This window comes from Molothrus ater, chromosome 28, assembly GCF_012460135.2.
Source record: "Molothrus ater isolate BHLD 08-10-18 breed brown headed cowbird chromosome 28, BPBGC_Mater_1.1, whole genome shotgun sequence".
NCBI classification, from domain to species: domain Eukaryota; kingdom Metazoa; phylum Chordata; class Aves; order Passeriformes; family Icteridae; genus Molothrus; species Molothrus ater.
This window is the reverse complement of record NC_050505.2, coordinates 4,336,033-4,363,951: the sequence shown is the minus strand read 5'-3', so window position 1 is coordinate 4,363,951 and position 27,919 is coordinate 4,336,033. Positions and strand designations below refer to the sequence as shown.

At 63.2% G+C, this 27,919-nt stretch overlaps 4 protein-coding genes across 6 annotated transcripts in view; 2 read left to right on the top strand and 2 right to left on the bottom strand.

Annotated features, from left to right (window-relative positions):
* The first annotated feature begins 250 nt into the window (after positions 1 to 250).
* Positions 251 to 8,984, top strand: CNNM4 (cyclin and CBS domain divalent metal cation transport mediator 4). Its single transcript, XM_036396646.2, has 7 exons — positions 251 to 1,664; positions 3,843 to 3,986; positions 4,072 to 4,209; positions 5,124 to 5,293; positions 5,647 to 5,746; positions 6,325 to 6,503; positions 7,116 to 8,984. Exons 1-7 carry the CDS (start codon positions 251 to 253, stop codon positions 7,323 to 7,325), a joined length of 2,355 nt encoding a protein of 784 aa, XP_036252539.2. The 3' UTR covers positions 7,326 to 8,984.
* Positions 8,691 to 10,965, bottom strand: ANKRD39 (ankyrin repeat domain 39). The gene is made up of 4 exons (XM_036396647.1): positions 10,816 to 10,965; positions 10,456 to 10,559; positions 9,909 to 10,112; positions 8,691 to 9,427 (listed from the first exon to the last, which is right to left on the bottom strand). Exons 1-4 carry the CDS (start codon positions 10,946 to 10,948, stop codon positions 9,290 to 9,292), a joined length of 579 nt encoding a protein of 192 aa, XP_036252540.1. The 5' UTR covers positions 10,949 to 10,965; the 3' UTR covers positions 8,691 to 9,289.
* Positions 10,966 to 12,216: 1,251 nt separating this feature from the next.
* On the bottom strand, positions 12,217 to 23,671 carry SEMA4C (semaphorin 4C). 3 transcript variants are annotated; one of them, XM_036396645.2, is made up of 15 exons: positions 23,622 to 23,671; positions 21,874 to 22,017; positions 20,042 to 20,190; positions 19,895 to 19,957; positions 19,247 to 19,345; positions 18,683 to 18,779; positions 18,494 to 18,610; positions 18,267 to 18,418; positions 17,421 to 17,596; positions 16,701 to 16,845; positions 15,888 to 16,110; positions 15,357 to 15,472; positions 15,109 to 15,266; positions 14,631 to 14,701; positions 12,217 to 14,109 (listed from the first exon to the last, which is right to left on the bottom strand). In XM_036396645.2, exons 2-15 carry the CDS (start codon positions 21,980 to 21,982, stop codon positions 13,268 to 13,270), a joined length of 2,517 nt encoding a protein of 838 aa, XP_036252538.1. In that variant the 5' UTR covers positions 21,983 to 22,017; positions 23,622 to 23,671; the 3' UTR covers positions 12,217 to 13,267. The 3 variants fall into 3 exon arrangements, with proteins under 3 accessions (XP_036252538.1, XP_036252537.1, XP_036252536.1); XM_036396644.1 differs by lacking the exon at positions 23,622 to 23,671 and adding an exon at positions 23,411 to 23,533; XM_036396643.1 differs by lacking the exon at positions 23,622 to 23,671 and having other exon boundaries at positions 21,874 to 23,216.
* A 2,062-nt stretch (positions 23,672 to 25,733) lies between these two features.
* SNRNP200 (small nuclear ribonucleoprotein U5 subunit 200) overlaps positions 25,734 to 27,919 on the top strand; it is a 35,625-nt gene continuing 33,439 nt past the window's right edge. The window contains exons 1-2 of the mRNA XM_036396599.2: positions 25,734 to 25,869; positions 27,662 to 27,825. Coding sequence (XP_036252492.1) covers positions 25,825 to 25,869; positions 27,662 to 27,825 — 209 coding nt within the window. The 5' untranslated portion in view covers positions 25,734 to 25,824. The remainder of the gene's footprint in view (positions 25,870 to 27,661; positions 27,826 to 27,919) is intronic.

Sequence of the window (27,919 nt, the reverse complement as noted above, 5' to 3'; positions counted from 1 at the left end):
GGTGCTCCACGTATGACGTCACCCCTGGGCGTGACATCATTGAACCATCCACGGCGTGCCTGTAGTGACGTCACCCCCTAGGGGGCGTGCCCAACCGGTCGCCGGTCCCCGAGGAGGCGTGCCCTCAATGACGTAATCCTAGAGGGGCGTGCCCAACCGGCCGCCGTTCCCCGAGGGGGCGTGCCCTCCGCGCGTGACGTCACCCCGCGGCCGCGTCGGCCCGTGCGTGACGCTCCCGCCAGTGCCCAACATGGCGGCGGGCGGCGGCGCCGGCGGCTGTGGGGGGACCCCGCTCTCGCCGGGCCCGTTCCTGCCGCCGCTGCTGCTGCTGCTGGCGCTGCCCGGCGGCGCCGTCCCCGCGGCCGACACCGTGGTGCTGGGGCTGCGCCTGGAGGAGAGCACCAAACCGGCGGCGGCGGCGGCGGTGGCACCGGCGGGGGCGGCCGAGCGCGGGCCCATCCGCCTCACGGAAGGCAGCGAGGCCTTGCTGCGCCTCTACGGGCTGGGGCTGGGCCCCGGCGCCGCCGAGCGCGTGGCCTTCGCCGAGCTGCGGCCGGGCGGCAACGCCTCGAGCGGCAACGCCACGTGCCAGGAGCGCTCGCAGGACCTGGTGGTGCGGCCCGGCCCCGCCGAGCCCCGCGACACCTCGGCCCTGCTCCGGGTGCGGGTGCAGCCGCTGCGCAAGGACGAGAGGGCCAAGACCTACGTGCTGTGCTCGCAGCGGCGGCCCGGGCAGCCCTGGCTGCCGCACCAAGGGCCCGACGGGCACGTGCTGGTGCTGGAGGAGAAGAAGTCGCTGCTGCCCTTGTGGCTGCAGGTGATTCTGATCGCGGGCTTGTTGGTGCTGTCGGGGATGTTCAGCGGGCTCAACCTGGGCTTGATGGCGTTGGACCCCATGGAGCTGAGGATCGTGCAGAACTGTGGGACGGATAAGGAGAAGCGTTACGCCCGCAGGATCGAGCCCATCCGCAGGAAAGGGAATTACCTGCTCTGCTCGCTGCTGCTGGGCAACGTGCTGGTCAACACCACGCTGACCATCCTGCTGGACGACCTGATCGGCTCCGGCATCGGCGCCGTGGTGGCCTCCACCATCGGCATCGTCATCTTCGGCGAGATCGTGCCGCAGGCGCTGTGCTCGCGGCACGGGCTGGCCGTGGGCGCCAACACCATCGTGGTCACCAAGTTCTTCATGCTGGTCACCTTCCCGCTGTCCTACCCCATCAGCAAGCTGCTGGACTGCATCCTGGGCCAGGAGATCGGCACCGTCTACAACCGGGAGAAGCTGGTGGAGATGCTGAAGGTGACGGAGCCCTACAACGACCTGGTGAGGGAGGAGCTCAACATGATCCAGGGAGCGCTGGAGCTGCGCACCAAGACGGTGGAGGACGTGATGACCCCGCTGCAGAACTGCTTCATGATCAACAGCGACGCCATCCTGGACTTCAACACCATGTCGGAGATCATGGAGAGCGGCTACACGCGCATCCCGGTCTACGAGGACGAGAGGTCCAACATCATGGACATCCTCTACGTCAAGGACCTGGCCTTCGTGGACCCTGATGATTGCACGCCCCTCAAGACCATCACCAAGTTCTACAACCACCCCGTGCACGTGGTGTTCCACGACACCAAGCTGGACGCCATGCTGGAGGAGTTCAAAAAGGGTGAGGAGGGGATCTTGGAGGGGCTGGGAGGGAAATTCCAGGGGGTTTTGGTCTCCAGGGTTGGAGCTGGCCAGGCCAGAGTGCCCACAAACCCAAGGGAACAAGTGACAGCTTGGGGACAGGCAGGGGGTCACAAAACTTAAGGTCCCGTCCAACCCCAACTGTTCCATGAATCCATGTTCTGCTTTAGGTGGGATTTTGGGAAGGAATTCTTCCTTTTTGGGCTGGTGAGGGACATTGAGGGATTCCTAAACCCCTCCAGGTGTGGGGGAACATTTGGGATGTGCTGTCCCAGAACCAGTGAGTGCTGAGCTGCTGCTGGGCTTGGGGTTATCCTGGCTGCTGGCAGAGGCTTTCCCTGCCCCAATCCTGATTAAGGGATTTAGGCTCCCTCTTTCCTTCCTTCCTTCCGGGCACAAATCCCAGCCCTGTTGTTTTTCCAGCGCTGGCTCAGGAGCCGGGAATTTGCAGGGTTGGGGTTTTGGAGGTGACCCCACAAATTCCTGGTGGGTTCAGGAGCTCCTTGACCCGGCCAGGAGCTGGATCAGAGGCAGCAGAGGGAATAATTAAAGTGGTTGTGTTAATTGTAGGGTTTGAGCTGTGCCCCAGGGCGGTGGGGATGTCACCCTTGGGGTGACAATTCCTTCCCATCTCCAGGGTTTGAGTGGGGAATTTCCCTCTGGAGCTGGGCTGGAAGAGCTGGGAATGTTCTCCTGGAGAAGGGAAGGATCCAGGAGAGCCCAGAACCCTCCAGGAGAGCTGGAGAGGGACTGGGGACAAGGGATGGAGGGACAGGACACAGGGAATGGCTCCCACATGGAAGAATGGGGATTTTAATGGGATTTTGGGAAGGAATTCCTGGCTGGGATGGAATTCCCAGAGCAGCTGGGATCCCTGGAGGTGTCCAAGGCCAGGTTGGAGCCACCTGGGACAGTGGAAGGTGTGGGACCCATGGTGGGACCAGATGAGCTTTGGGGCTCCCTCCAACCCAAACCATTCCCTGGTTCCCTGTGGAGATTTGGGTGGAATTTTGGGAATAAATATTGGGAGAGGGGCTGGGATGGAACTCCCAGAGCAGCTGTGGCTGGAATGTCCTGGAAGTGTCCCCAAGGCCAGGCTGGAGCCACCAGGGACAGAGGGACCTCCCTGTCCCTCAGGCTGTTCCTCCCCCACCCCATTTGGGGTTCCTGGGGTGTGTCCCCCCCTTGGTGACCCCAACCCGGCCTCCCTGGTGTCCTTTGGCCGTGTTTGCTCTGCCACAGCCACTCCCTGGCTGCTCATCCTGACTCACCTGGCCCACCCCACCTGGCCCCACCTGGCCCCACCCAGGTGGCCCCATCAGAAATGATGAAATTGTTTCTTCAGCCCTCCAGGCACCAACTTTTCCTGGGCCTGCGGGCGAGGGAGGAGCAAAAATGGGATCTGGGATCCCCTAAAATCCCAGATTTTCCTAATCAGCTAAAATTCCCCTAAAATCAGCTTTTCCTGAGTGCCAGGAGCTGGTGGGGGCTGGAATTAAAGAGTGGAGAAGGTCAGGGAGGGAAGGTTTGGGGTGGAGATGGAGGGGGACACATGGGGACACTCAGGTCAGGCCAGAGGGGGGATTTGTTTGGGATCAGGGAAGGTTTGGGGTGGAGATGGAGCAGGACGAGGTGGGGACACTCAGGTGGGGGAAAGGGAATTCCCGGTGGTGACGGTGACATCCCGGGAACCCCAGGCTGATCCCACACCCCAAGGTGCCTTCAGCCTCTTCCCCAGCTTTAATGGGGTTAATTAGTGTCTTTACCTTGGGAGGCTTAATTAGTGTCATTACCCTTGGAGGTTTAATTAGTGTCATTACCCGGGGAAGGAGCCCAGCCCAAGGGCTCCTTTAGGTTTTAATGAGTTTATTGCTCCAGGGAGGGACGGGATGGGCTGGGACATCCTGGGGACATCGAAGGGTGGGGACATCCCATGGCTGGGACATCCTGGGGACATTGCAGGGTGGGGACGTCCCATGGCTGGGACACCTTGGGGACGTCATGGGGTCCTCTCATGGCTGAGACATCCTTTGGGCATCCCATGGTTGGGGCATCCCGGGGATGTCCCTTGGTGGGGACATCCCATGGCTGGGACGTCTTGGGGACACCCTGGGGACACCTCAGGGCCGTCCCATTCCAACCCTCACCGTGTCCACAGGGAAGTCCCACCTGGCCATCGTGCAGAAGGTGAACAATGAGGGTGAGGGTGACCCCTTCTACGAGGTGCTGGGGCTGGTGACGCTCGAGGACGTCATCGAGGAGATCATCAAGTCGGAGATCCTGGACGAGTCCGACACCTACAGTAGGTTTGGGGCTCCCCCCTCCCCAAAATCCCATTGTGGGGGTTCCTGGTGGTCCCCTGGCGGTGACCCCGCTGTTCCCCGCAGTTGACAACCGCAGCAGGAAGAGGGTGTGCAACCAGAAGAACCGAAGGGACTTCTCGGCCTTCAAGGACCCCGACAACGAGCTGAAGGTCAAGGTGTCACCTCAGCTCCTGCTGGCCGCCCACCGCTTCCTGTCCACCGGTCAGTTTGGGTGTCCCAGGGCTGGGGAACAATCCCATGGATGGGACATCCCAGGGCTGAGACATCTTGGGGACATCCCAGGGCTGAGACATCTTGGGGACATCCTGGGGACATCCCATGGATGGGACATCCTGGGGACATCCCATGGCTGGGACATCTTGGGGACATCTCATGGTTGGGACATCTTGGGGACATCCTGGGAACATCCCATGGCTGGGACATCTTGGGGACTGGAGGATCTTGGAGCTGAAGGAGCTCACAAAGTCCTTGCGTCCCCTCTGGTCACTCCCAGCAGAAATTTTGGTTCTTGTTCCACTTTTTGTTGTGTCCATCCCAGCCAAAATGGGAGGGGACAAAGTTGGGGATGGGTGTCCTGGTGCCTTGGGTCTTGATGGCTTCTTTGGGACCTCTGGGATGGACATCCCGGTCCTTTGGAGTCCTCCAGGATGGACATTCCAACCCCAAGGGTCTCCCAGAACATCCCAGGATGGGAATTCTGGTCCAAGGGTCTCCTAGACCCTCCCAGGATGGACATTCCAGCCCCAAGGGTCTCCTAGACCATCCCAGGATGGGAATTCTGGTCCAAGGGTCTCCTAGACCCTCCCAGGATGGACATTCCAGCCCCAAGGGTCTCCTAGGCCCTCCCAGGATGGACATTCCAGCCCCAAGGGTCTCCTAGACCCTCCCAGGATGGACATTCCAGTCCCAAGGGTCTCCCAGAACATCCCAGGATGGGAATTCTGGTCCAAGGGTCTCCTAGACCCTCCCAGGATGGACATTCCAGTCCCAAGGGTCTCCTAGGCCCTCCCAGGATGGACATTCCAGCCCCAAGGGTCTCCTAGACCATCCAGGATGGACATTCACTTCCACCTGGAGGGATTTAAGCCATCTCTGTCCTTCTCCCCCCTCTCCAGAGGTGACCCTCTTCACCTCCAACTTCATCTCGGAGAAGATCCTGCTGCGGCTCCTCAAATACTCCGACGTCATCCAGGAGCTGAAGTTTGATGAGGAGAACAAGAAATCCCCGCGGCACTTCCTGTACTGCAAGAACAAACCGGCCGACTACTTCATCCTGATCCTGCAGGTGAGGCCCTTCTGAGGGACCTCAGCCCCCGGGGTTTGGGCAGCTCCTGAGGGATCTCACCCTTTGGGATTTGGACGATTCCCATGGGATTTGGACAGTTCCTGTGGGATCTCATCCCTCAGAATCTGGACAGCACCCATGGCACCTCATCCTTTGGGGTTTGGGCAATTCTGGTGGGATTTGGACAATTCCCATGGGATCTCATCCCTTGGGATTTGCACAATTCCCACGGGATCTCTTCCCTTGGGATTTGCACAATTCCCACAGGATCTCTTCCCTTGGGATCTGGACAATTCCCATGGGATCTCTTCCCTTGGGATCTGTTTGTGGATCTTGGTTGTTTTTCCCTGCAGGGCAAGGTGGAGGTGGAGGCTGGCAAGGAGTGCATGAAGTTCGAGGCAGGAGCCTTTTCCTACTACGGGGTGATGGCCCTGAGTCCTCCTCCTGGATCTGGTGAGCATCTCTAGAACCTTCCCGGGATCCCCGGGTCGGAGCTGCTGCCGGGAACAGGAGATTCCAGAGGCTCCCAAGCCCATCAGTGTCCTGGGGACAACAGAGGTTTAGCTTTAAGTTTAGGTTTAGGTTTAGGGTGGGATTCCAGAAGTTAAACTCCTTTTCCCTGTGGAGAATGGGATTCTTGTTAAACCTGCCCTGTTAGGAAGAGTTCTGGAATCCCACCTTAAACCTAAACCTAAAGCTTAACCTCCATGAAGGAATTCCAGAAACACATTCTGGATTTAGACCAGGGAGGAAAATGGGATTCTTGTTAAACCTGCCCTGTTAGGAAGACTTTAAGTTTTGGAATCCCACCCTAAAAACTTTAAATTTATTTTACTAAACCTAAATCTAAACTTAAACCTAAACCTGCACGAGGCAATTCCAGAAACCCAAAGAATTCTGCCTTCAGAACGGGCGCGAAAAACCCAAATTAAGGGGATGAGCTCTTCAGAATTGATCCACGGGGAGCGAAACTGGGATCGGGAATTTCGGGAGAGACCAGAGGATGATCCCAACCCTCCCTGCCCCCCCAGAGATCCGTTCCCCGTCCCACATGAGCGGCCTGAACCGCTCGGCCTCGCTGAGCTACCACGAGCGCTCGGACTCGGGCTCGTCGCCGGTCAGCGGCAGCAACAACCAGCTCAACGCGGGCGGCGCGCAGTACGTGGCCGACTTCAGCGTGCGCGCCCTCACCGACCTCCAGTTCGTCAAGGTGAGCGTTCCCGGGGGGAAACGGGGCTGGGAGAACCCTTTGGGATGGGATTCCCGACCCGTCAGGGACAGGAGAACCCTTTGGGATGGGATTCCCAACCCATCAGGGCTGGGAAAACTCTTTGGGATGGGATTCCTGACCCATCAGGGCTTGGAGAACCCTTTGGGATGGGATTCCCGACCCATCGGGGACAGGAAAACTCTTTGGGATGGGATTCCTGACCCATCAGGGCCTGGAAAACTTTTCAGGATGGGAATTTCCCCCTTTGCTCTCTCCCACCCCACTTTGGGATGGAAATTCCATCCATGCCCCATTTTGGGTTGGGAATTCCAACACTTTGGAGTCTCCCACCCCATTCTGGGATGGGAATTCCATCAATGCCCCATTCTGGGATGGGAATTCCATCAGTACCTCATTTTGGGATGGGAATTCCAACACTTTGGAGTCTCCCACCCCATTCTGGGATGGGAATTCCATCAGTACCTCATTTTGGGATGGGAATTCCATCAGTGCCCCATTCTGGGATGGGAATTCCAACACTTTGGGGGTCTCCTACCCCACGGTGGGATGGGGATCCGCCCTTGCCCTCTGCCACGCCCTGTCCCGGCGCAGATCACGCGGCAGGAGTACCAGAACGGGCTGCTGGCCTCGCGCATGGACAGTTGTCCCCAGTCCCCCGACAGCGCCGCCCCCAAGGCCGACCCGGCCACGGCGGAGAAGCCGGAGCCGCCGGCGCCGGCCGACGAGACCACGAGTCTGCTCAACGAGAGGAACTGCCTGAGCCGGCGCAGCAACCACAGCGGCCTGGAGAACTCCATCTGACCCCGGCCGCGCCGGCCGCCTCGGCGTGCCCGGCGTGCCCCGTGCAGGGACCTTGCCTGGTAGGAGGAGCCGCTGGAGGAGGAGGAGGATGAGGATGAGGAGGAGGAGGCGTGGTGGGGATGGAGGAGCTGGGATTTGCTGCTGCTGTTCCAGGCCGGCTCGGTTTGGGACGGACGGAGCGGCGCGGGCACGGCGCCGACGGCTCAGGGAGCTTCGGGTCTGGGTGTGCCGCCGTGGGGAGCCTGGGATGGACACCCCAACCTGCCAGGAGACCTGGGATGGACATGGACACCCCAACCTGGCAGGAGACCTGGGATGGACATGGACACCCCAACCTGCCAGGAGACCTGGGATGGACACCCCAACCTGCCAGGAGACCTGGGATGGACATGGACATCCCAACCTGCCAGGAGACCTGGGATGGACATGGACACCCCAACCCTGCCAGGAAACTTGGGATGGACATGGACACCCCAACCCTGCCAGGGGATCTGGGATGGACATGGACATCCCAACCCTGCCAGGAGACCTGGGATGGACATGGACACCCCAACCCTGCCAGGGTCCATCCAAAACTTTCAGGAACCCTGGGATGGACATCCCAACCCTTCCAGAAACCCCAGGGTGGACATCTCAATCCTTTCAGGGTCCATCCCAAACCTTCTGGGAACCCCAAACCTTCCAGGCTCCATCCTAACCCTGCCATGACCCCAGGATGGACACCCCAACCCTTCCAGGAATCCCAGGATGGACATCCCACCCCTGCCGGGACCCTCGGGAAGGACATCCCAAACCTTTGGGATCCTTAGGATGGGATTTCCATCACTTCAGGGTCTCCTTCCCATCCTGGGATGGGAATTGCAAACCTTTCGGGTCTCCTCAGCCCTTTAGGGTCTCCTCCACCATTTTGGGATATCCTGGGACGAGAATCCCGACCCCTCTCCGGTGTTTTTGGGGTCTCCTGGATAAATCCCAGCCCCTTCCCTGCTGGCCCGGGGATTTTAGGGTCTGGACTTTAAGGTCTGGATTTTGGGGTCCGAACTTTGGGGTCTGACTTTGAGGTCTGGATTTTGGGGTGACACAGCGCTAGTGACCAAAGTTGTACAGGAAGGAGGGGGCTGAGGGTCCCCCCAAAACCCCCCTGGGGTTTTTTGGGGTCAGAGCTTGACCCCAAAAAAAACAAAAATAAGCACAAAAGTTCCCCCTGGGTGAACTCCTGTAAGTTATTGGGAGAAGGTTGAATTATTTTTGTTAATCACATCTCGACGATCAGTTCCTAGCTCCTTCAGTGGGGAGATTTTAGAAATAATAATAATAATTAATTAATAATAATAATAATTAATAATAAGCCAGGAAAAAAAGAAAAACCAACAAAAAAAACCTTTTTTATTAAATCTTCCTCTATGCAAACCCCTCCTTTTCCTCCCCCCTGGGGAATTCCTATTTATTGTTCAGGTTTTGATTTGTATTTTTGGGGAGCTCGGGCCGCGGGGGGGATGGGGAGAGGGGGGGAGGGGGCCGGGCCTCCCCCTCCCGGTTCTGCCCCTCCCCCCAAGCCCCGGTTGTCAAACCGACCGTGGAATTTTGATTTCACGGAGGGTTTTTTTTTTGGGGGGTTATTTTTTTGTCAGATGGGTTAATAAAAATTCTATATCTGTACCTGGCTGTGCTCGGTGCCGCGCGGGGGCGTCCCGGTTTCCGGGGGAGGGGCCCGGTTAAAAAGGACGCGGCGCCTTTAAATCCCCCCAACCGGCGGGGGCTGTTTAACCCGCGAAGCCCCGCCCCCTAAAGGCACCGCAGGTGCTGATTGGCTACATGGGAAGGCGGGGCTTCAGGGGAATGGCGGGAGGTGATTGGTTGAGAGGGCGGGTAGTGGGCGGGGCATGCTGGCGGAACACGGAGGCAGCAGCGGCGGTACCGGGACGGGCACAATGCCCGGGCCCGGTTGTCGCCTGTGTGTCCCCTCAGGTGTCCAGCAGGTCCCACACGGCCGGGTGCGCCCCGTCCCGCGGGCTGCGGCCCCTGGCATCGCGGAGGGCAGCGAGGGCCGGGCGCTGGCGCAGGAGGAGGGCACAGAGCTCGCGGTGCCCCTGCTCGGCGGCCTGGGGGGCAGCGGTGTCACCCCGGGGGCACACGGGCACCCGAGAGCCACTCACGGGCACCCTGCGGGAGGAGGAGCCCCGCGCCCCCCACCTGATTTGGGCAGGGGGTGCCTCCTGTGACCCCCACCTGCCATTGGGGTCCCACGGTGTCCCCTCTAATCTGGGCAGGGATGTCCCCTTGTGCCCTCTTCTAATTTGGGCATTGGGGTCCCCCTCCGCCCTTTAATTTGGGCAGAGGACCCCTCTGTGTCCCCCTCAAATTTGGGCAGGGGGTGCCCCTTGTGCCCCCCTCTAATTTGGTCAAGGGGTGCTCCCCGTGCCACCCACCCACTTTGGGCAAGCGATGCCCCCTGTGCCCCTTCTAATTTGGGCATTGCCCCCCCCCGAGCATTTGGGGCCCTCCCGTGTCCCCACTCACTCTGGGATCCCACTGCGCCCCCCCCCCACTCTGGGCTCTCCCCGTGCCCCCCCCGGCGCCCACCTTGTGCAGGCCGGTTCTGCCGTCGCCGTCGGCGGCGGCGGGGTCGGCTCCGTGTGCCAGCAGCAGCTCGGTGACGGCGCGGTGCCCGCAGTAGCAGGCGCGGTGCAGCGGGGTGGCACCGCCGGGGGTGCGGGCATCGCACGGGGCACCGCGCTCCAGCAGCAGCCGGCACACGCCGAGGTGCCCGTTCCGGCTGGCATAGTGCTGCGGGCACGGCGCTGCCTCAGCCCTCACCGGGATCCCCGGTGCCAGGGCCGTGTGCCCCGGCAGGACCAACCCCAAACACCGCCGGGACCCCCGTGCCAGGGATCCATGGGACCCCCGGTGCCCGGGCCGTGTGCCCGGGCAGGACCGACCCCAAGGACGCCCGTGCCCTCCGTGCCCCTCGTACCCGATCCGGACCCCCCGGTGCCCCCGTGCCAGGGCCGCGTTCCCCACCAGGGTGGGATCCCGAAGACCCCGGTGCCCCCCGTGCCCTTCGTACCAGGGACAGGTACCCGGTCAGAGCCCCCGGTGCCCCCCGTGCCCCCTGGTGCCCCCGGTGTACCAGTGCCGTGTACCCCGCCAGGTCGGGCTCCGCGGGGTCCCCTCGCCGCTCCAGCAGCTGCAGCACCCGCGCCTCGTCCCCGTCCCGCGCCGCCGCCCAGATCCCTGCGGGCAGCGGAGCCGCCTCAGCCACGGGCCCTGCCCGGTACCGGTGCCCAGAGCCCCCCGTGCCGCTGCTCCAGCCCTTCCCGTGCCCCCTCCGCTACCCCAACCCCTGCCCAGAGTCCCCGGTGCCCCTCCGGCACCGGGTACCCCACACGGAGACCCCCCCCGTGTCCCTCCGGTACCGGGTACCCCACACGGAGCTCCGCCGGTACCGCTGACCCGGCCCTCCCGCCCCCAGCCCCGGAGCCCCCCGGACCCCGCTCGAAGTCCATCTCGGACAGGCTCTGGTGCACGCTGGGCACGGCCACGCGGCCCTGGCAGCACGGAGAGGGCATCGCCGCCCGGCCCGGGCAGCACGGAGCGGGCGGCGAGCGGCGACCACCGGCCATGGCAGCGGCGGCGCTGAGGGACGGGGCGGAGAGAGCCGAGGGGCGGCGGAAAGAGCCGAGGGGAGGGGCGGAAAGAACCGAGAGAGATCGAAAAGGGCCGAAGGGAGGCGGAGAGGGCCGAAGAGAAGCGAAATGAACGAGGAGAAGCGGAAAGAGGCGAATGAGAGCGGAAAGGGCCGAGTGCAGGCGGAAAGAACCGAAAGAGCGTGAAAAGGGCCGGAAAATGCCGAAGGGATCCGGGAAGGGCCGAATGCAGCCGAAGGACGCCGCTTCCAAACCGTTGCGGCGCATGCGCACTCCCCACATCCGGTGCCGCCGCCAGGGGCCGCTCAAAGCCCCCTTTGGGGACCCGGGGTTCGCCCCCCGCCCCGAAATTTTGGGGTCCCCAAGCCCCACCCCCATCATCAACGGCACCCACAGGGCTCCCACTCCCCATAAGGGGGGTCCCAAGGCTCCCATCCTCCCCCACTCGGGATTCCCAGGGGTCTTCCCCAAACCTTTATGGGATCCCCGAGCTCCTCCCCGCCCAGAAATGGGGGTCCCACAGCAGAAACTGGGGTCCCACAGCAATAATGGGGGTCCCCATCCCCGTTAGGGGCGTCCCGGAGGTCCCTCCCCTATACTGGGGTGTCCTTGGGCTCCCCTTCCCCCCGTGGCATTCCCAGCCCGCCCCCAGCCCCATTTCCCACGGCCCCGACCCCGTTCCAGCCCCCTCCCCCATTTCCTGCGCTGTTCCCAGCGGAGCCGCCGCGGGGAGGGGAGGGGGGAGCCCGGCCCGGCCCCCCCGCCTGGGAACGGCTCCGGTTTTGTCCTTTTTTAGCCCCGCTGGAGCTTTTTCCATGAGCTCAGCACCGTGGGGGGAGAGACCAGAACCTCCCGCAAAACCTCCCCAAAACCTCAACCGAAACTTTCCCAAAACCTCCCCAAAATTCCCCAAAAACTACCCCAAGACCTCCCCCAAATCTCCCCCAAAAACTCGCCAAAACCTCAACCAAAATGATCCCCAAACCTCCCCAAAATTCCCTAAAAACTCCCCCAAAACCTCCCAAAAAATCCCCAAAAACTTCCCAAAACCTCAGGCAAAATCTCCAAAAAACCTCCCCAAAATCTCCCCCAAAACCTCCCCAAAAATTCCCCCAAAACTTCAACCAAAACCTCCCTAAAAACCTCATCAAAACCCACCTAAAACCTCCCCAAACTTCCCCAAAAATTGCAAACCCCCCCCCCCAGAACTCCCCAAGAAGAAAAGAGAAAAAAAAATCCCGGGATTTGTTTTTGGCTTTTTTTGGATTTTTTTGGAAGTCCTTTTATTATGAATATAAAAATACTCAGGTATTTACAGCAAATAAATATAATTTTGGTAACAAATAAATTACACTGGGTGGGGGGGGGCTTATACAAAAGGGGTGGGGTGCGTGCAGGGGTTGGGGACAGGAGGGGACAAAGGGGACAAAGGCCAGGGCAGGGTGGGCACAGAGCCCTGGCAAAGGGGGCACGGAGGGAGGGGGTGGAGATAGAAAAATGTCAGGGAGAAAAACCCGAAATCGGCCCAAAAAAATCGTCCCGAGGGCACCGGGCACAAGGCGGGCACAGGGGTGTCCCCACGTCTGTCCCTCCATGGGGACACCGTACCGAGGGTGGTGGCACCGGGAGCCCGGAGTGGCACGGCTGGGTGACAGCCCTGTCCCCAAGGGAGGTGCCCAAGTGACAATCCTGGGTGCCAGGGTGACAATCCTGTCCCCAAGGTGGGCACCAGTGCCAACGTATCAGTCCCCAAGGCGGGCACTGGCACTGGGGGTGACACAGGGTGGATCCTGTGGTGACACTGCTGTCCCCAAGCCGGGTACTGGGGTCACCCCGCTGTCCCCAGGGCAGGTACCAGTGTGGCAATCCTGTCCCCAGGGTGGGTGCCAGTGCCAGGTGTGCATCCCCAGCCAGGTCCTGGTGCCAGGTGCCCATCTCCAGCTGGATCCTGGTGCCAGGCGCCCATCCTGAGCCAGGTCCTGATGCCAGACACTTGTCCCCAGCTGGATCCTGGTGCCAGGTGCCCGTCCCCAGCCGGGTTCTGATGCCAGACACTTGTCCCCAGCTGGATCCTGGTGCCAGACGCTCATCCCCATGCAGGTTCCGATGCCAGGCACCCATCCCCAGCCGGGTTCCGATGCCAGATGTTCATCCCGAGCTGGGTTCTGATGCCAGGCGCTCATCCCAAGCTGGATCCTGGTGCCAGGCGCCCGTCCCCAGCCGGATCAGCTGCCAGCTCCGCCGTGCCCGCTCCGCGGTGCCCACGCCAGCTCCCGGAGCGGAGCTGGGCACGGCTCACACCGACGACTCCTCGGGGTTGGAGTCGGGCAGGGGCTGGCGCTGCTGCAGTTTGCGCCGCAGCTCCTCGGCCAGGTCGGCGCAGGCCGGGCGCTCCTCGGTGCCCAGCGCCAGGCGGATGTAGCCGTTGGAGGCCGAGCCGCGCAGGGGGCCCAGGTGGATGCGGGTGGGCGAGTGCAGCGGCTGCCCGGGGATGGCGGCGGGCGGCGAGGCGGCGCCGGGGCCGCCGTTGCGGCAGCAGGCCGTGCCCGCCGTGCTGGCGTGGCCGGGCACGATTTTCAGCGACCCGTCCGAGTAGTAATAACTGGACGGGTCCCAGAGCTTCTCGTCCGAGTCGGAGGCGGCGCTGGGCACGAAGCGCGGGCTGGGCATCTCCTTGGGCAGCTCGATGGGGTACACCAGGGTGCTCTCGATGGCCTTGGCGCCCTTGCCCAGCTCGTGGCGCAGGCGGCGCCACAGCGACAGCACGGCCAGCAGCAGCAGCAGGCACAGGGCGCCCAGGCACACGGCCAGCACCCACACCACGCCCAGGCTCTCCAGCGGCGCCCGCGTCTCCAGCGGCGCCCCCGGGCCGGCCAGCACGGCCACGCGGTACTCCTGGGCGGGCAGGCGGGCGCCCTGCTCCTCGGCCAGGCAGCGGTAGGTGCCGCTGTGCTGGGCGCCCGCGCCGGGCACCACCAGCGCCCGCAGCCGCGCCTCGCCCAGCACCAGCACCTGCTGCGCCGCCAGCGCCCGGCCCTCGAAGGTCCAGAGGGCGCGCGCCAGGTTGGAGGCCAGGCGGCACGTGAGCACCAGGTCGGTGCCCGCCACCACCGTCACGTTCTTGGGGGTCAGGGAGCCTGCGGGGACACGGCCGTCAGCGGGGACGGGATGGGACAGGTGGGGTCCGTGGGGTGCGAGGGGATGGGATGGGGTGGGGTGGGATCCGTGGTGTGGGATGGGATGGGATGAGGTGGGATGGGATGGGATGGGGTGGGATCCATGGTGTGGGATGGGATGGGATGGGGTGGGATCCATGGTGTGGGATGGGATCCATGGTGTGGGAGGGGATGGGGTCCATGGGGTGGGGTGGGATGGAATCTATGGGATGGGATCCATGGGATGAGATGGTGAGATGGGATCCATGAGATCGGATGGGAGTGGATCCATGGGATGAGATGGAGTCCATGGGATCGGGTGGGATAGGATGGGATGCATGGAATGAGATGGGATCCAGGGGATGGGATCAGTGGGATGAGATCCATGGGATGGGATGGGATGGGATGGGATGGGATGAGATTTGATGAGGTCCATGGGATGGGATGAAATGGGATCCATGGGATGGCACGGGCACACCTGTGTGGCACCAGCAGGGTCTCACCTTGCTTGGCCACCTGTGGCACGGAGCAGGCGCCAGTGTCGGAGCTCAGCACGTCCTGCACCAGGTGGGACCTGTGGGAGGGTGGCACAGTGAGGGGGTACCCCAGAGATCGCTGATCCCACCTGTGGCCCTGCACAGACACCCCAAAATGCCACCCTGGGCACCCCTGCACAGACACCCCAAAATCCAAAGGCTCCTGGAGCTCCTTGGGGCTGTGCCCATTCCCTGGGCAGTGCCCAGCACCCTCTGGGGACAGAACCTTTCCCAAACTCCACCCTGACCATGCCCTGGGTGCCATTCCCATGCCCTGGGTGCCATCCCCGTGCCCTGGGTGCCATCCCCACACCCTGGGTGCCATCCCCGTGCCCTGGGTGCCAATCCCGTGCCCTGGGTGCCATCCCCACGCCCTGGGTGCCAATCCCGTGCCCTGGTACCACCCCGCTGCCCGCGGTGCCCATGCCCCGGGTGCCCTGGGTACCCGTTGTGCCCGTCGGTGCGGACGCAGGCGCTGCCGTTGCGGCTCCAGGCGCAGTAGGGGTCCCGTGCCAGCACGCAGTCGGTGCAGGACTGGTAGCGCCCGCACTCTGCCAGGGGCAGCTGTGCCACCTGCAGGCGGGACCCGGCGAACAGCAGCTTCTGCCAGGGCGGGGAGGGAGGGCACAGCGGTGAGGTGACACTGCGGGGTGGCACTGGTGACGCCGCCACCTGCACCCCTGGCACGCTCACCTTGGTGCCCGCCAGTACCAGGCTCTCCACGGGCTGGGCGGGCTCGAACACCTGCAGCTCCTCCACCAGGTGGATGCGGGTGCCCAAATCCAGCGCCTTGTGCACCCAGCCGTCACCTGCGGGTTGGCACGGCGGGCATCAGCCACGGGGCACCCCGGGCTGCCCACGCGGTGCCCTGTCCCTGCTGTGCCCTGTCCCTGCTGTGCCCCATCCCCATGATGCCCTGTCCCTGCTGTGCCCTGTCCCCATGATGCCCTGTCCCTGCTGTGCCCCGTCCCTGCTGTGCCCTGTCCCCATGATGCCCCGTCCCCATGATGCCCTGTCCCTGCTGTGCCCTGTCCCTGCTGTGCCCCATCCCCATGATGCCCTGTCCCTGCTGTGCCATGTCTCCTCAGTGCCCTGATCCCTCTATGCCCTGCCCCTTGGTGCCCTGTCCCCTCTGTGCCCCCTGTCCCTGGCATTACCTGTGCCCTGTCCCCTCTGTGCCCCCTGTCCCCCGGCATTCCCCGTGCCCCCCGTCCCTGGCATTACCTGTGCCAATGAAGAGCACCTCGTAGGTGGCCCCATCCAGCCCTGCCACGCGGTCCACCACGAGCTGGGTGAAGTTGGCATCCCTCTTGAGCAGCAGCGGGCGCCCGCGCTGGGGTGGCACCGGCTCGTCCATCAGCGGGTGCTTCTTGGCGAAGTTGAGCGTGTTGTCGGGCAGCTCCAGAGAGCTGGCAAAGCCGTTCTGGCGGTGCCAGTCTGTGATGCACTGCCAGGGGCACAGGGGGGCACCGTCAGGGCACGGGGGGAACTCAGGGCACATTGGGACACTGTCAGGGCATATGGGAGGGCATGGGGGCACTGGGGTGGGTCCCAATCCCTCTCAGGATGGCACAGATGGGTCCTAAATCCATCTTAGGATGGCACAGATGGATCCCAATCCATTTGAGGGGGCACAAATGGATCCCAACCCCTCAAGGGGCACCACCAGCCCAACAGATGGATGCCAACCCCTCAGAGGGCACCAGCAGCCCCAGGGACGGATGCCAACCCCTCAGAGGGCACCAGCAGCCCCAGGGATGGATGCCAACCCCTCAGAGGGCACCACCAGCCCAACAGATGGATGCCAACCCCTCAGAGGGCACCAGCAGCCCCAGGGATGGATGCCAACCCCTCAGAGGGCACCACCAGCCCAACAGATGGATGCCAACCCCTCAGAGGGCACCAGCAGCCCCAGGGATGGATGCCAACCCCTCAGAGGGCACCACCGGCCCCAGGGATGGATGCCAACCCCTCAGAGGGCACCACCGGCCCCCAGCAGCCCCAGCAGCCCCAGCCCGCGGCCGTGCCCGCTCTCACCGCGCCGGGCCGGGGCGTGGGCACCTCGCCTGAGTAGCGCCCCCATTTCTGCGCCTGCTCCCTGTACTCCTTGTAGGGCCCCTCGAAGGCCTTCTTCACCTCCAGGATGGGGTAGCGGCAGATGGCAGAGACGTCCACGTCACCCCTGCGGGCACACCGGGGGTGGGCAAAGGGACCAGGCCACCATGGGCACCATGGGCACCATGGGCACTGGGACCAGGCCACCATGGGCACCAGGGGAACTGGGACAAGGCCACCATGGGCACTGGGACAAAGCCACCATGGGCACCATGGTCACCAAGGCAAGGCCACGACAGTCACCATGGGCACCAGGACAGGGCCAACATGGCCACTGGGAAAAGGTCACCATGGTCACTGGGACAAGGCCACCACATGCACAAGGGACAAGGCCACCATGGTCACAGACACAGGGCCACCATGGTCACCAGGACAGGGCCACCATGGTCACTGGGACAAGAGCACCATGGCCACTGGGACAAGGCCACCATGGCCACTGGGGCAAGGCCACCATGGTCACCAGGAAAAGCCCACCTTGGTCACTGGGACAAGGCCACCATGAGCACCAGGACAAGGCCACCATGGTGACTGGGACAAGACCACCACATGCACAAGGACAAGGCCACCATGGTGACAGAGACAGGGCCACCATGGTGACAGAGACAGGGCCACCAGGGCCAGCCGGGCACGGCGGGCACTCACCAGCGGGCCTGGAAGACGCCGAAGAAGGCGGTGTCCTGCCAGCGGGCACCGGGCAGCGTGAACACGGCCTGCAGGCGGTTGAAGTGCAGCTGCTGCTCGGGGGCCGAGCACACCAGGCGCGCCTTCAGGAACGACGTCCACTTCTTCTGCAGCGTGCGCGCGCCGCCCACGTCACCCTGCCGGGGACACGCACCGTGGGCACCGCGGGCACCGGGAATGGCCACTGAGGGCACCGCGGGCACCGGGAATGGCCACTGAGGGCACCGCAGGCACCAGGACACAGCCACCATGAGCACTGGGACATGGCCACTATGGGCACCATGGGCACCAGGACACGGCCACCGTGGGCACCGAGAATGGCCACTGTGGGCACCGCGGGCACCGGGACAAGGCCACCATGTGCATCCAGGACAAGGCCACCATGATGACCAGTGGCACTGGGACAAGGCCACCATGGACACCAGGACAAGGCCACCATGGGCACCCAGGACAAGGCCACCATGGTGACCATGGACTTCAGGACAAGGCCACCAGGAGCACCAGGACAAGGCCACCAGGGGCTACCATGGACATGGCCACCATGAACATCACAGGCAGCAGGACAAGGCCACCATGGTGACCATGGGGATGAAGAAAAGGCCACCATGGGCACCAGGACGAGGCCACCATGGGCAATAGGGCCAGGCCACCATGGGCACCAGGACAAGGTGCCTTGCAGACCCGTGCCACCCGTGCCACCACCTGCTCAGCGTTGTGGTCACGCTCAATAGCCCAAACCCAGCCCCGAAACAGCTCAGGACACGTCCCCAGGTGTCCCCAGGTGTCCCCTGGTGTGCCTAGGCGTACCTTGCACACCCGTGCCACCCGTGCCACCACCTGCTCGGCGTAGCAGTCGTACTCCACGGCGCGCTCGCTGAAGAAGAAGTAAACCTTGTCATCGTCGCCGCTGCCGCTGCCCGCGCTCTCGGGCACGAAGGCCGACGCCACGAAGTGAGGCTCTGCAAAAGCACCTTGTCACACCCGTGCCGTGTCCCCCGTCCCCTCCCGTGTCCCCTGTCCCCTGGTGTCCCCACCATTGAGCCACGAGGTCAGGTACTCCGTCTTCATGGAGTAGTGCGGGCCCAGGTTGCGCAGGATGACGGGCTCGGTGCCCAGGAAGTTGTTGAAGGTGGCAGAGTAGAGCTCCCCGTCTGTGAGGGAGGTGTTTAAGGGGGGTGGCGGGCACGGGTGGCACCCCCCGTGTCCCCAGAGGTGTCACCTACCCACGATGAGGCCGGTGTGGCCCTTGGTGGGGTCGTAGGGACATTTGCCTTTGCCGTCCTCGAATGCCACCGGGTCCAGGGTGAAGCCGGAGAGCTCCTGGGGGCACAGGGGGTGGGGGGCACTGGGTCATGTCTGCGTCACCCAGACAGGCCCAGGGACATGGACACCCTCCAGGTGACCCTCTTGGGGACAGGGACAGCCTGGGGCCACCCTCCACAGCACAGGGACAGTCCTGGATGAGGGACATGGATGCCCCTGGATGATTCTTCTGAGGCATGGACAGTCCTGGATGACCCTCCTGGGGACAGGGGCGGCCCTGGGCCACCCTCCTGGGGACAGGGACACCTCTGGATGATCCTCTTGGGCACAGGGACCCCTCCAAGATGACCCATCAGGGACTGTCCCTGTCCCAGAAGGATCATCTGGGACACCCCAAGTGCACAGAGGACACCCCCAACCTGCTCTGACAGCCACAACACCACCCTGAACGCCACCCCTGGGGACAGGGCCACCCCTGGGAAGGGCTGGGGACACTGGGGACAGGGATTTGGGGACCCACTCACGATGTAGGTGCACTTGGGCTGGAAGGCGTAGGTGCCGCAGGCGTACAGGTGGGAGCTGTTGTAGCTCTGCAGGAAGCGCACGTAGTTGAAGCAGTCGGTCTGGGAGGGGACACAGGGGACATTAATGGGGACAAGGGATGTGGCACCGGGGAAGTGGCACCATAAGGGGGTGGGGACGAGGGACAGCAGAGGCACAGCACGGGGAGAGTGGCACAGGAAAGGAGTGGGGACAGGGGACACGGCATGGGACAGGGACAGAGGACAGGGGGCACTGCCACCACATGGGGACAGGGGAATGTGGCACGGCATGGGGACACAGGAACACAGGGACAGGGATGCTGGAGCTGGCACAGCACAGGAACACAGGGCATGGCACAGGAACACAGGGCATGACAAAGGGGCACAGGGACAGGACCCCTGGAGCTGGCACAGCACAGGGACACAGGGCATGGCACAGGGACACAAGGACACAAGGACACAAGGACACAGCCCCTGGAGCTGGCACAGCACAGGGACACAGGGCATGGCACAGGGACACAAGGACACAGCCCCTGGAGCTGGCACAGCACAGGGACACAGGACATGGCACAAGGACACAGCCCCTGGAGCTGGCACGGTGCCCCCAAAGCCCCCTCACCCTGTGCCCACCTGGTTGTTCTTGCCCTTCTGCACGCACTCCGCCTTCTTCTCCAGGGGCGCCTCCCAGGAGATCTGGGGGTGGCACAGGGGTCAGGGGCTGGCAGGGCACCCCCACCCCAAATGCCACCCTGATTTCGGGGTGCCCCAAGGCCTCACCGCCGCCTTGAGCTCCACGGTGCCCGTGGCCAGGGCGAACACGGCCTCGCGGGCACCCACGTAGAGCAGCGCCTCGGCCTCGTCCAGCGTCAGTGTCAGGTAGTGAGAGACCCCGCCCTGGGAGAAACGCTTGGCAGTGTCCTGCAGCTCTGTGGGGACAGGGACAGCGGGATGGGACAGCACAGAATGGGGGGACACCGGGCTGGCACCCCAGAGCACCCCCAACCCCTGCCAGATGCCACCTGCAGCTCTGTGGGGACAGGGACAGTGGGATGGGTCATTACAGCTCGTGGGGACACTGGCCTGAGACCCCAGAGCACCCCCAACCCCTGCCAGATGCCACCCACAGCTCTGTGGGGACATCAGGCTGGCACCCCCCTGTACCTCTCTGGGAACTTGGGGACCCCCCCTGCAGCTCCGTGGGGACACCAAGCTGGGAACCCCCCCTGCAGCTCTCTGGGGACAAGGGGACCCAGGGCAGGGACCCCCGAGGGCACCCCCCGCCCCTGCCGGCCACCCCCGGCCCCGTGGCACACAAAGGTCCCTTTGTCACCGAACACAGTGGCCTTTGCAGGGACCCCCCCGTGCCCCCCGGCCACCCCCGGGCTCTGCAGAAAGGAACCATTGAGGGGACAGCGCCAGGGCCCCGGGCGGGGACGGGGACACGGGGCTGGCACGGCACGGGGGCGGCTGAGGGTGGGGACAAGGGACACGGCACAGGGACAGAGCAAAGGAGTGGGGACAATGGACACGGCACAGGGACAGGGACACAGCAAAGGAGTGGGGACAAGGGACACTGCACAGGGACAGAGCAAAGGAGTGGGGACAATGGACACGGCACAGGGACAGGGACACAGCAAAGGAGTGGGGACAAGGGACACGGGACAGGGACAGGGACACAGCAAAGGAGTGGGGACAAGGGACACGGCACAGGGACAGGGACACAGCAAAGGAGTGGGGGACAAGGGACACTGCACAGGGACGGGGACACAGCAAAGGAGTGGGGACAAGGGACATTGCACAGGGACACAGCAAAGGAATGGGGACAAGGGACACGGCACAGGGACAGGGACACAGCAAAGGAGTGGGGACAAGGGACACGGCACAGGCACAGCTCCGGGTGTCAGGACAAGGGACATGGCAGGAGGACAGCATGGGGACAGTGACACAGTGAAGGGACTGAAGTCTCAGGCATGGGACAGGGATAGAGGACAGGGGGCACTGCCACCACATGGGGACAGGGGAATGTGGCACGGCATGGGGACACAGGGCATGGCACGGGGACAGGGTCACTGGAGCTGGCACGGCATGGGGACACAGGGTGACAGCACGGGGCAGGGACAGACACTGCTGGCACAGGACAAGGACAGAACCTCGGGGTGCTGGCAGGGCAGGGGCACATGGCAGAGGGATGGGGACAGGGGACATGGCCAAGGGACGGGACAGGAAGATGGCAGGGCGTGGGGACAGGAAATGGCAGAGGGATGGGACAAGGGACACGCAGACAGATGGGACGGATGGGACAGGGTGGTGGCAGGGTGCAGACGCAGGGGACATGGAGGAGGGACAGGACAAAGGACCTGGCAGAGGGATGGGGACAGGGGTAGGACAGGGGACACAGCACAGGGATGGGACAAGGGACACGGCACGGGGCAGTGGTCCCCAGGTGCTGGCACAGGCCTGGGGATGGCACATCTGGCACATCCCCGCGTGTCCCTCCACAGCCCGGTTTTGGGGACACCCACCCAACACTGTCTGGGAAGGGACAGGACGAAAGCCACCCGAGCTGGTGACAGCAGCCCCCACCCCGTCCCCGGTCCCCTGGCACTCACCCTCGTAGGGCACGGTCCTCCTGGGCACAGCACTCCACGACGCCCCCGGGGTGCCAGCAGCGCCGCTGGCAGCGGTGACGAGGACCAGCAGCACGGCGACGACGGCCATGGCACCGGGGCGGCGCTGGGGACACCGCGGGGTCCCTGCCAGGGGACACGGCCACGCCGGGGCCCCCTCAGTGCCACGGGGCAGCGGCGCTGGCGCGGTCACGCGGGCGGCGCGGGCACAAGGCGGCATTGAGGCCGCGGTGTCACGAGGCCGGGGGCACCCCACGCCCCGGGGAAGGAGCGGCCGCTTCCCACCCGCCACGTCCTGCCCGGGACCCCCCGGTGCCGCCGGGGGTGCCCCGAGGGTGCCCCGGGGCGGGCAGGATGCGGCCGGGAATTGTTCAGCCCTGGCCGGCGGGAAGCAGGAAGCCGGGGGGGCTCGGGGGGGCCCCGGTGACGGCTCGGGAAGGATTTCCGGGAGGGTGGGGGGACGGGAAGGGCCGTGGGAATGGGGGACACCCCCGGCCGGGCTTCCTGGGGCGGGGGGGAGGGTGGCACGGGCACAGCCGGGGTGTGATGGGCACAGCCGGGGTGTGATGGGCACAGCTGGGGTGTGACAGGAACATCTGGGGTGGCACTGGCACAGCTCGGGTGTGATGGGCACAGCTGGGGTGTGACAACCATATCTGGGGTGTGACAGCCACAGCTGGGGTGTGACAGGAACCGCTGGGGTGGCACTGGCACAGCTGGGGTGCAACGGACATATCTGGGGTGTGACAGCCACATCTGGGATGTGACAGCCACATCTGGGATGCCACAGGAACATCTGGGGTGTCACAGGGACATCTGGGGTGCCAAGGGCATAGTTGGGGTGTCACGGCCACATCTGGGGTGTGACAGCCACGTTTGGGATGTCAGGGGCACATCTGGGGTGCCACGGGCACAGCTGGGGTGTCAGGGGCACATCTGGGGTGCCAGCTGGGGTGCCATAGGGAGAGTTGGGGGTCCCACGGGAAAAGATTGGGGGGGGTGTCACAGGCCTGGCCAGGGTACCACGGGCAAAAATCGGGGTGCCACCATCACAGCCAGGGCACCCTAGGCAAATCTGGGGTGCCACAGGCCAGTTTGGGGTGCCCTGGGCACAGCCGGGGTGCCACAGGATCGGCCAAGCTGCCGTGGGCACGGCTGGGGCTCAACAGGCACAGCTGGGCTTGCAACAGGCACGGCGACAGGGACAAAGCACGGCCACGGTGCCACAGGCCACGGGGCACCAACGGCGTGCCCAGGGCATGGCCGGGATGCCAGGGGCACGGCCGGGGTCCCCAAAGCGGGGACAGCCACCCTCGGGGTGCCACACACAGCCAGGCCGGCGGCCCCGCGGTGCCCAAGTTCGGCGCTGGATACTCCGGGAGTGCCCTGAGGGGCCCGGCCGGGGGGGTCCCCACACGGTGCCACCCCAGGGTCCCCACACGGGGCCACCCCAGCTCCCCGCGGCGCTGCCCGCCCAAGCCACGCGCCCCCGGCACCCCCCGCTCCCCGCTGCCGTTACCGTGGGGGGGATTTCCCGCTGCACCGACGGCTCCGAGCGGCGGAGGGGGCGATTCCGGCCCCCCCATCCACGGGCGGATCGCGGGGGTGGGGGGGGAGCCGGTGGAGATCCCCGGTACCGGGAGGAACAAAGCGCCTCCCCCTCCTCCTCCCGCCCCCGCAGCTCCGCCACAACAATACCGGGGCGGGGCGGGGGGGGGGCCCGCACTCACCTCAGGGCGCGGCGGCGGCGGCGGCGGCGGCGGCGGCGGCGGCGGCGGCGGGGGGCGGGAGGCGGCCGTGAGGGGCGGGGGGGCGGTTTGGGGGGGCCCGGCCGGGGCGGCGGGCGGTGGCGGAGCGGGGCGGGGGCCCGGGCGGGGCGGCGGAGGGAGGCGGCGGAGCGGGGCGGGGGTTCCGGGGGGCGCGGGGGGGGCCCGGCCGGGGCGCGGGAGGCGGGAGCGGCCGTGAGGGGAGCGCGCCGCGCGGCCCCGAGCGGCGCCGCCCCGCCCGTGACGTCACGGACCCCCTCAGAGGAGGGGGCTCGGGTCGGGTCGGCTCGGGTCGGGTCGGGTCAGATCGGAGCCGCTCGGGTCAGATCGGGACCGTTCGGGTCCGGTCAGATCGGAGCCGCTCGGGTCAGATCGGGAGCGTTCGGGTCTGCTCTCGTAGGATCGGGACTGCTCGGGGAGGGTCTGATGGATCGGAACCGCTCGGAACCAGTCGGGTCTTACTGGGACCAGTTGGCTCAACTAGGCTTAGCCCAGCTCAGCTCGGCTTGGTTTGGGTCCCATCCAGAACCACTCAGCCCAGTTCAGCCCACTGGCCTGGCTTGGTTTAACCAGGCTCGGCCCAGTTTGGAGTGTCCTGATTGAGCTGAGTCCAGTTCAGCCCAGTTCAGCCCCACTGGCCAGGCTCAGCTCAACCAGGCTTGGCCCAGTTTGGAGTGTCCTGGTTGGACTCAGCCCAGTTCAGGCCACCTTAACCAGGCTCAGCTCAACCCAGTTGGACTCAGCCCAGTCTGGTTCAACCTGGGTCAGTCCAGCCTGGCTTTACTGGCCTGGCTCGGCTCAGCTCAGCCTGGTTTTACCCACTCCAGTTTGGCTCAGTTCAGCCCAGCTTAACCAGGCCCGGCCTATCCCCGTTTGGCTCAGCTCAGGCCAGTTCAGCCCAGTTTGACCAATCCCAGATGAGCTCAGCTCATCCCAGTTCATGCCAGTTTGACCAGTGCCATCCCGGTGCCATCCCAATGCCACCCTCTGTGCCATCATTGTTGCCACCCCCAGTGCCATCCAAGTGCCATTCCCGGTGCCATCCCAGTGCCATCCCAGTGCCACCCTGGTGCCATCCCGGTGCCCAGGATCCCTTACTGGAGAGGACGAGGACAAACCCCAGGTGGGCACCAGGTGTGGCAGCACAGCCAGGTCACCTCCAGGGACAGGACAAAGTGCCACGTGGTGCCACCCCCGCTGGGACATGGCCGAGCTGGCACGGCCGCCGGGCACCTCTCCAGGCACTGGCACCGCGCTCTGCTAATTAACGGGGCCGAGATAACGAGGACACCGCAGTGGGCACTGAGCTGTGACCCCAAAGCCAGGGTGGGGGGGGGCACCAGGGAGAGGGAACAAGTACTTAGAAAAGCAGGGAAGAAAAAGCGCTGCCCGTGTCCCCTGGCAACCCAAAATGAACAGGGACACAACCCTGGGTGGGCACACTCAGGGACCGCAAAATGCCCAGGGACCCCCAAATACCTGGAGACCCCCAAATGCCCAGAGACCCCACAGTGCCCACAGACCCCTCAATGCCCGGGTACCCCTAAATGCCCAGAGACCCCTCAATGCCCAGGAGACCCCAATGCCCAGGGACCTCTTCAGGCCCAGGGATACCCAAATGCCCACGGACTCCTTCGATGCCCAGGGATCCCCCAACACCCAGAAACTCCTGAATGTCCAGAGACCCCCAAATGCCCAGGGACCCCTCGATGCCCTCATCGGGGACAATTCGGGGGTGTCGGCCCCCCCCCCCCCGCCGTGGGCACCACGTGTGCCCTCACCGGAAAGGGGCGCGGTCTGAGCCAAGTGGGCGTGGTTTTCTCTATAATCAACCAATAGGAAGCGGCAAACTTCGCGCTGACCCCGCCTCCTGCCCCGCCCCGCCGCCTTCAGGCGTTTAAACGTCAATCAAAATCAGGCGGGCTGGCGGTCCAACCAATCACAGGCAGCTCCCGGCGTATGAGGCGGGGTTTAGCGGGTATCAACCAATCAGAATGAGTAATGGGCGGAGCCTCGCCCTCGCGTGCGCAGGGGCGTTTCCGCCTAACCCGGAAGTTCTGCTGATTGTTTCCGGTGCGGCGGCGGCGCGGCTTTATCAGGGCCAGTTCCCGGCCCCGCTCCCGTTCCCGTTCCCGGCCCCGTTCGGGGCCCCGTTCCCGGTGCAGCCATGGCGGACGTGACCGCCCGTAGCCTGCAGTATGAGTACAAGGCGGTGAGTGCGCGCTCGGTGCCCTGAGTCCCAACCCGTTACTGTGAGCGCACCCCGGTACCGTGAGCCCATCCCGTTACCATGGCCGCACCTCGGTACCGTGAGCTGCCTCCACCCCAGTTTTGGGACCCATTATGGGACCCTCAGCCTCGTACTGGGACCTCGGACCCCATTGTGCCACCCCATGTCCCGTTTGGGCACCCCGGTCCCATTTGGGGATCCCTTGAACTTCTCTCAGCCCCAGTTTGGGATTCCCCAGTCCCAATCTGGGGTTCCCCAGCCCCATTTTGGGATCTCCTGTCCCATTATGGGGCCCCTCTCAATCCCATGTTGGGTTTCCCCTGTCCCATTTTGACATCCCCAATCCCATTTTGGGACCCCCTCGACTTCTTGCAGCCCCATTTTGGGATCCCCAGTCCCATTTCGGGACCCCCTGGACCACCTTCAACCTAATTTTGGGACCCTCAGCCCAATTTTAGGAACCCCTTGGACTTCTCCCTTCCCCAGGCTGGGATTCTCCAGTCCCATTTTGGGATTTCCAGTCCCATTTTAAGACTCCCCCATCCCATTTTGGCACCCCTTGGTCCTCTCTCAGCCCCATTTGAGACCCTTCAGTCCCACTTTGGGACCCCCACATTCATTTTGGGATTCCCAAGCTCCATTTCAGGATTTCAATCCCATTTTACCCCGTATTACTCCCATTTAATCCCATTTTTTCCCCATTTTCCCCCAGAACTCCAACCTGGTGCTCCAAGCTGTCTGCTCCCTGATCGAGTAGGGAATCCCAATTCAATCCCATTTTCCCCCATATAAATCCCATTTTACCCCATTTTAATCCCATTTTAATCCTATTTTATCCCATTTTACCCCATTTTAATCCCATTTTACCCCATATTAATCCAATTTAATCCCATTTTTTCCCATTTTTTCCCCCAGAACTCCAACCTGGTGCTCCAAGCTGTCTGCTCCCTGATTGAGTAGGGAATCCCAATTCAATCCCATTTCCCCCCATATAAATCCCATTTTATCCCATATTAATCCCATATTACCCCATTTTAACCTCACTTTAATCCCATTTTTCCTGTTTTTTCCCCCAGAACTCCAACCTGGTGCTCCAGGCTGACCACTCCCTGCTTGAGTAGGGAATCCCAATTCAATCCCATTTTCCCCCCATATAAATCCCATTTTACCCCATTTTACCCCATTTTAATCCCATTTTAATCCCATTTTACCCCATTTTAATCCCATTTTACCCCATATTAATCCAATTTAATCCCATTTTTTCCCGTTTTTTCCCCCAGAACTCCAACCTGGTGCTCCAGGCGGACCACTCCCTGATTGAGTAGGGAATCCTAATTCAATCCCATTTTCCCCCATTTTAATCCCATTTTACCCCATTTTAATCCCATTTTAATCCCATTTTACCCCATATTAATCCAATTTAATCCCGTTTTTCCCCCCAGAACTCCAACCTGGTGCTCCAGGCTGACCGCTCCCTGATTGAGTAGGGAATCCCAATTCAATCCCATTTTACCCCATTTTAATCCCATTTTAATCCTATTTTATCCCATTTTACCCCATTTTAATCCCATTTTACCCCATATTAATCCAATTTAATCCCGTTTTTTCCCCCAGAACTCCAACCTGGTGCTCCAGGCCGACCGCTCCCTGATTGAGTAGGGAATCCCAATTCAATCCCATTTTCCCCCATATAAATCCCATTTTACCCCATTTTAATCCCATTTTACCCCATATTAATCTAATTTAATCTCATTTTTTTCCCATTTTCCCCCAGAACTCCAACCTGGTGCTCCAGGCCGACCGCTCCCTGATCGACCGCACGCGCCGGGACGAGCCCACGGGGGAGGTTCTGTCCCTGGTGGGGAAACTGGAGGGGACCCGCATGGGGGACAAGGCCCAGAGGACCAAACCCCAAATGCAGGAGGAGAGGAGAGCCAAGTGAGCAGAAAAATTGGGGATTTTCATCCTGGGATCATGGGAGAAAGGGTGGGAGAGGTTCCAGTTTGGGTTCGGAAAAGTTGATTTTTGCTGG

Excerpts from the sequence above, each read along its gene's own strand:
- CNNM4 (XM_036396646.2), top strand. The coding sequence starts at position 251 with ATGGCGGCGGGCGGCGGCGCCGGCGGCTGTGGGGGGACCCCGCTCTCG. Across the intron at positions 3,987-4,071 it reads GGACGAGTCCGACACCTACA|TTGACAACCGCAGCAGGAAG; the intron begins GTAGGTTTGGGG and ends TGTTCCCCGCAG. Across the intron at positions 6,504-7,115 it reads CCGACCTCCAGTTCGTCAAG|ATCACGCGGCAGGAGTACCA; the intron begins GTGAGCGTTCCC and ends GTCCCGGCGCAG.
- ANKRD39 (XM_036396647.1), bottom strand. The coding sequence starts at position 10,948 with ATGGCCGGTGGTCGCCGCTCGCCGCCCGCTCCGTGCTGCCCGGGCCGG. Across the intron at positions 10,560-10,815 it reads CGAGATGGACTTCGAGCGGG|GGATCTGGGCGGCGGCGCGG; the intron begins GTCCGGGGGGCT and ends CGCTGCCCGCAG. Across the intron at positions 10,113-10,455 it reads TGGCGGGGTACACGGCACTG|CACTATGCCAGCCGGAACGG; the intron begins GTACACCGGGGG and ends CCGTGCCCGCAG.
- SEMA4C (XM_036396643.1), bottom strand. The coding sequence starts at position 22,687 with ATGTTCCTGTGGCATCCCAGATGTGGCTGTCACATCCCAGATGTGGCT. Across the intron at positions 18,611-18,682 it reads CCACACCGGCCTCATCGTGG|ACGGGGAGCTCTACTCTGCC; the intron begins GTAGGTGACACC and ends CCTCCCTCACAG. Across the intron at positions 15,473-15,887 it reads GGTGCTCTTCATTGGCACAG|GTGACGGCTGGGTGCACAAG; the intron begins GTAATGCCAGGG and ends GCCAACCCGCAG.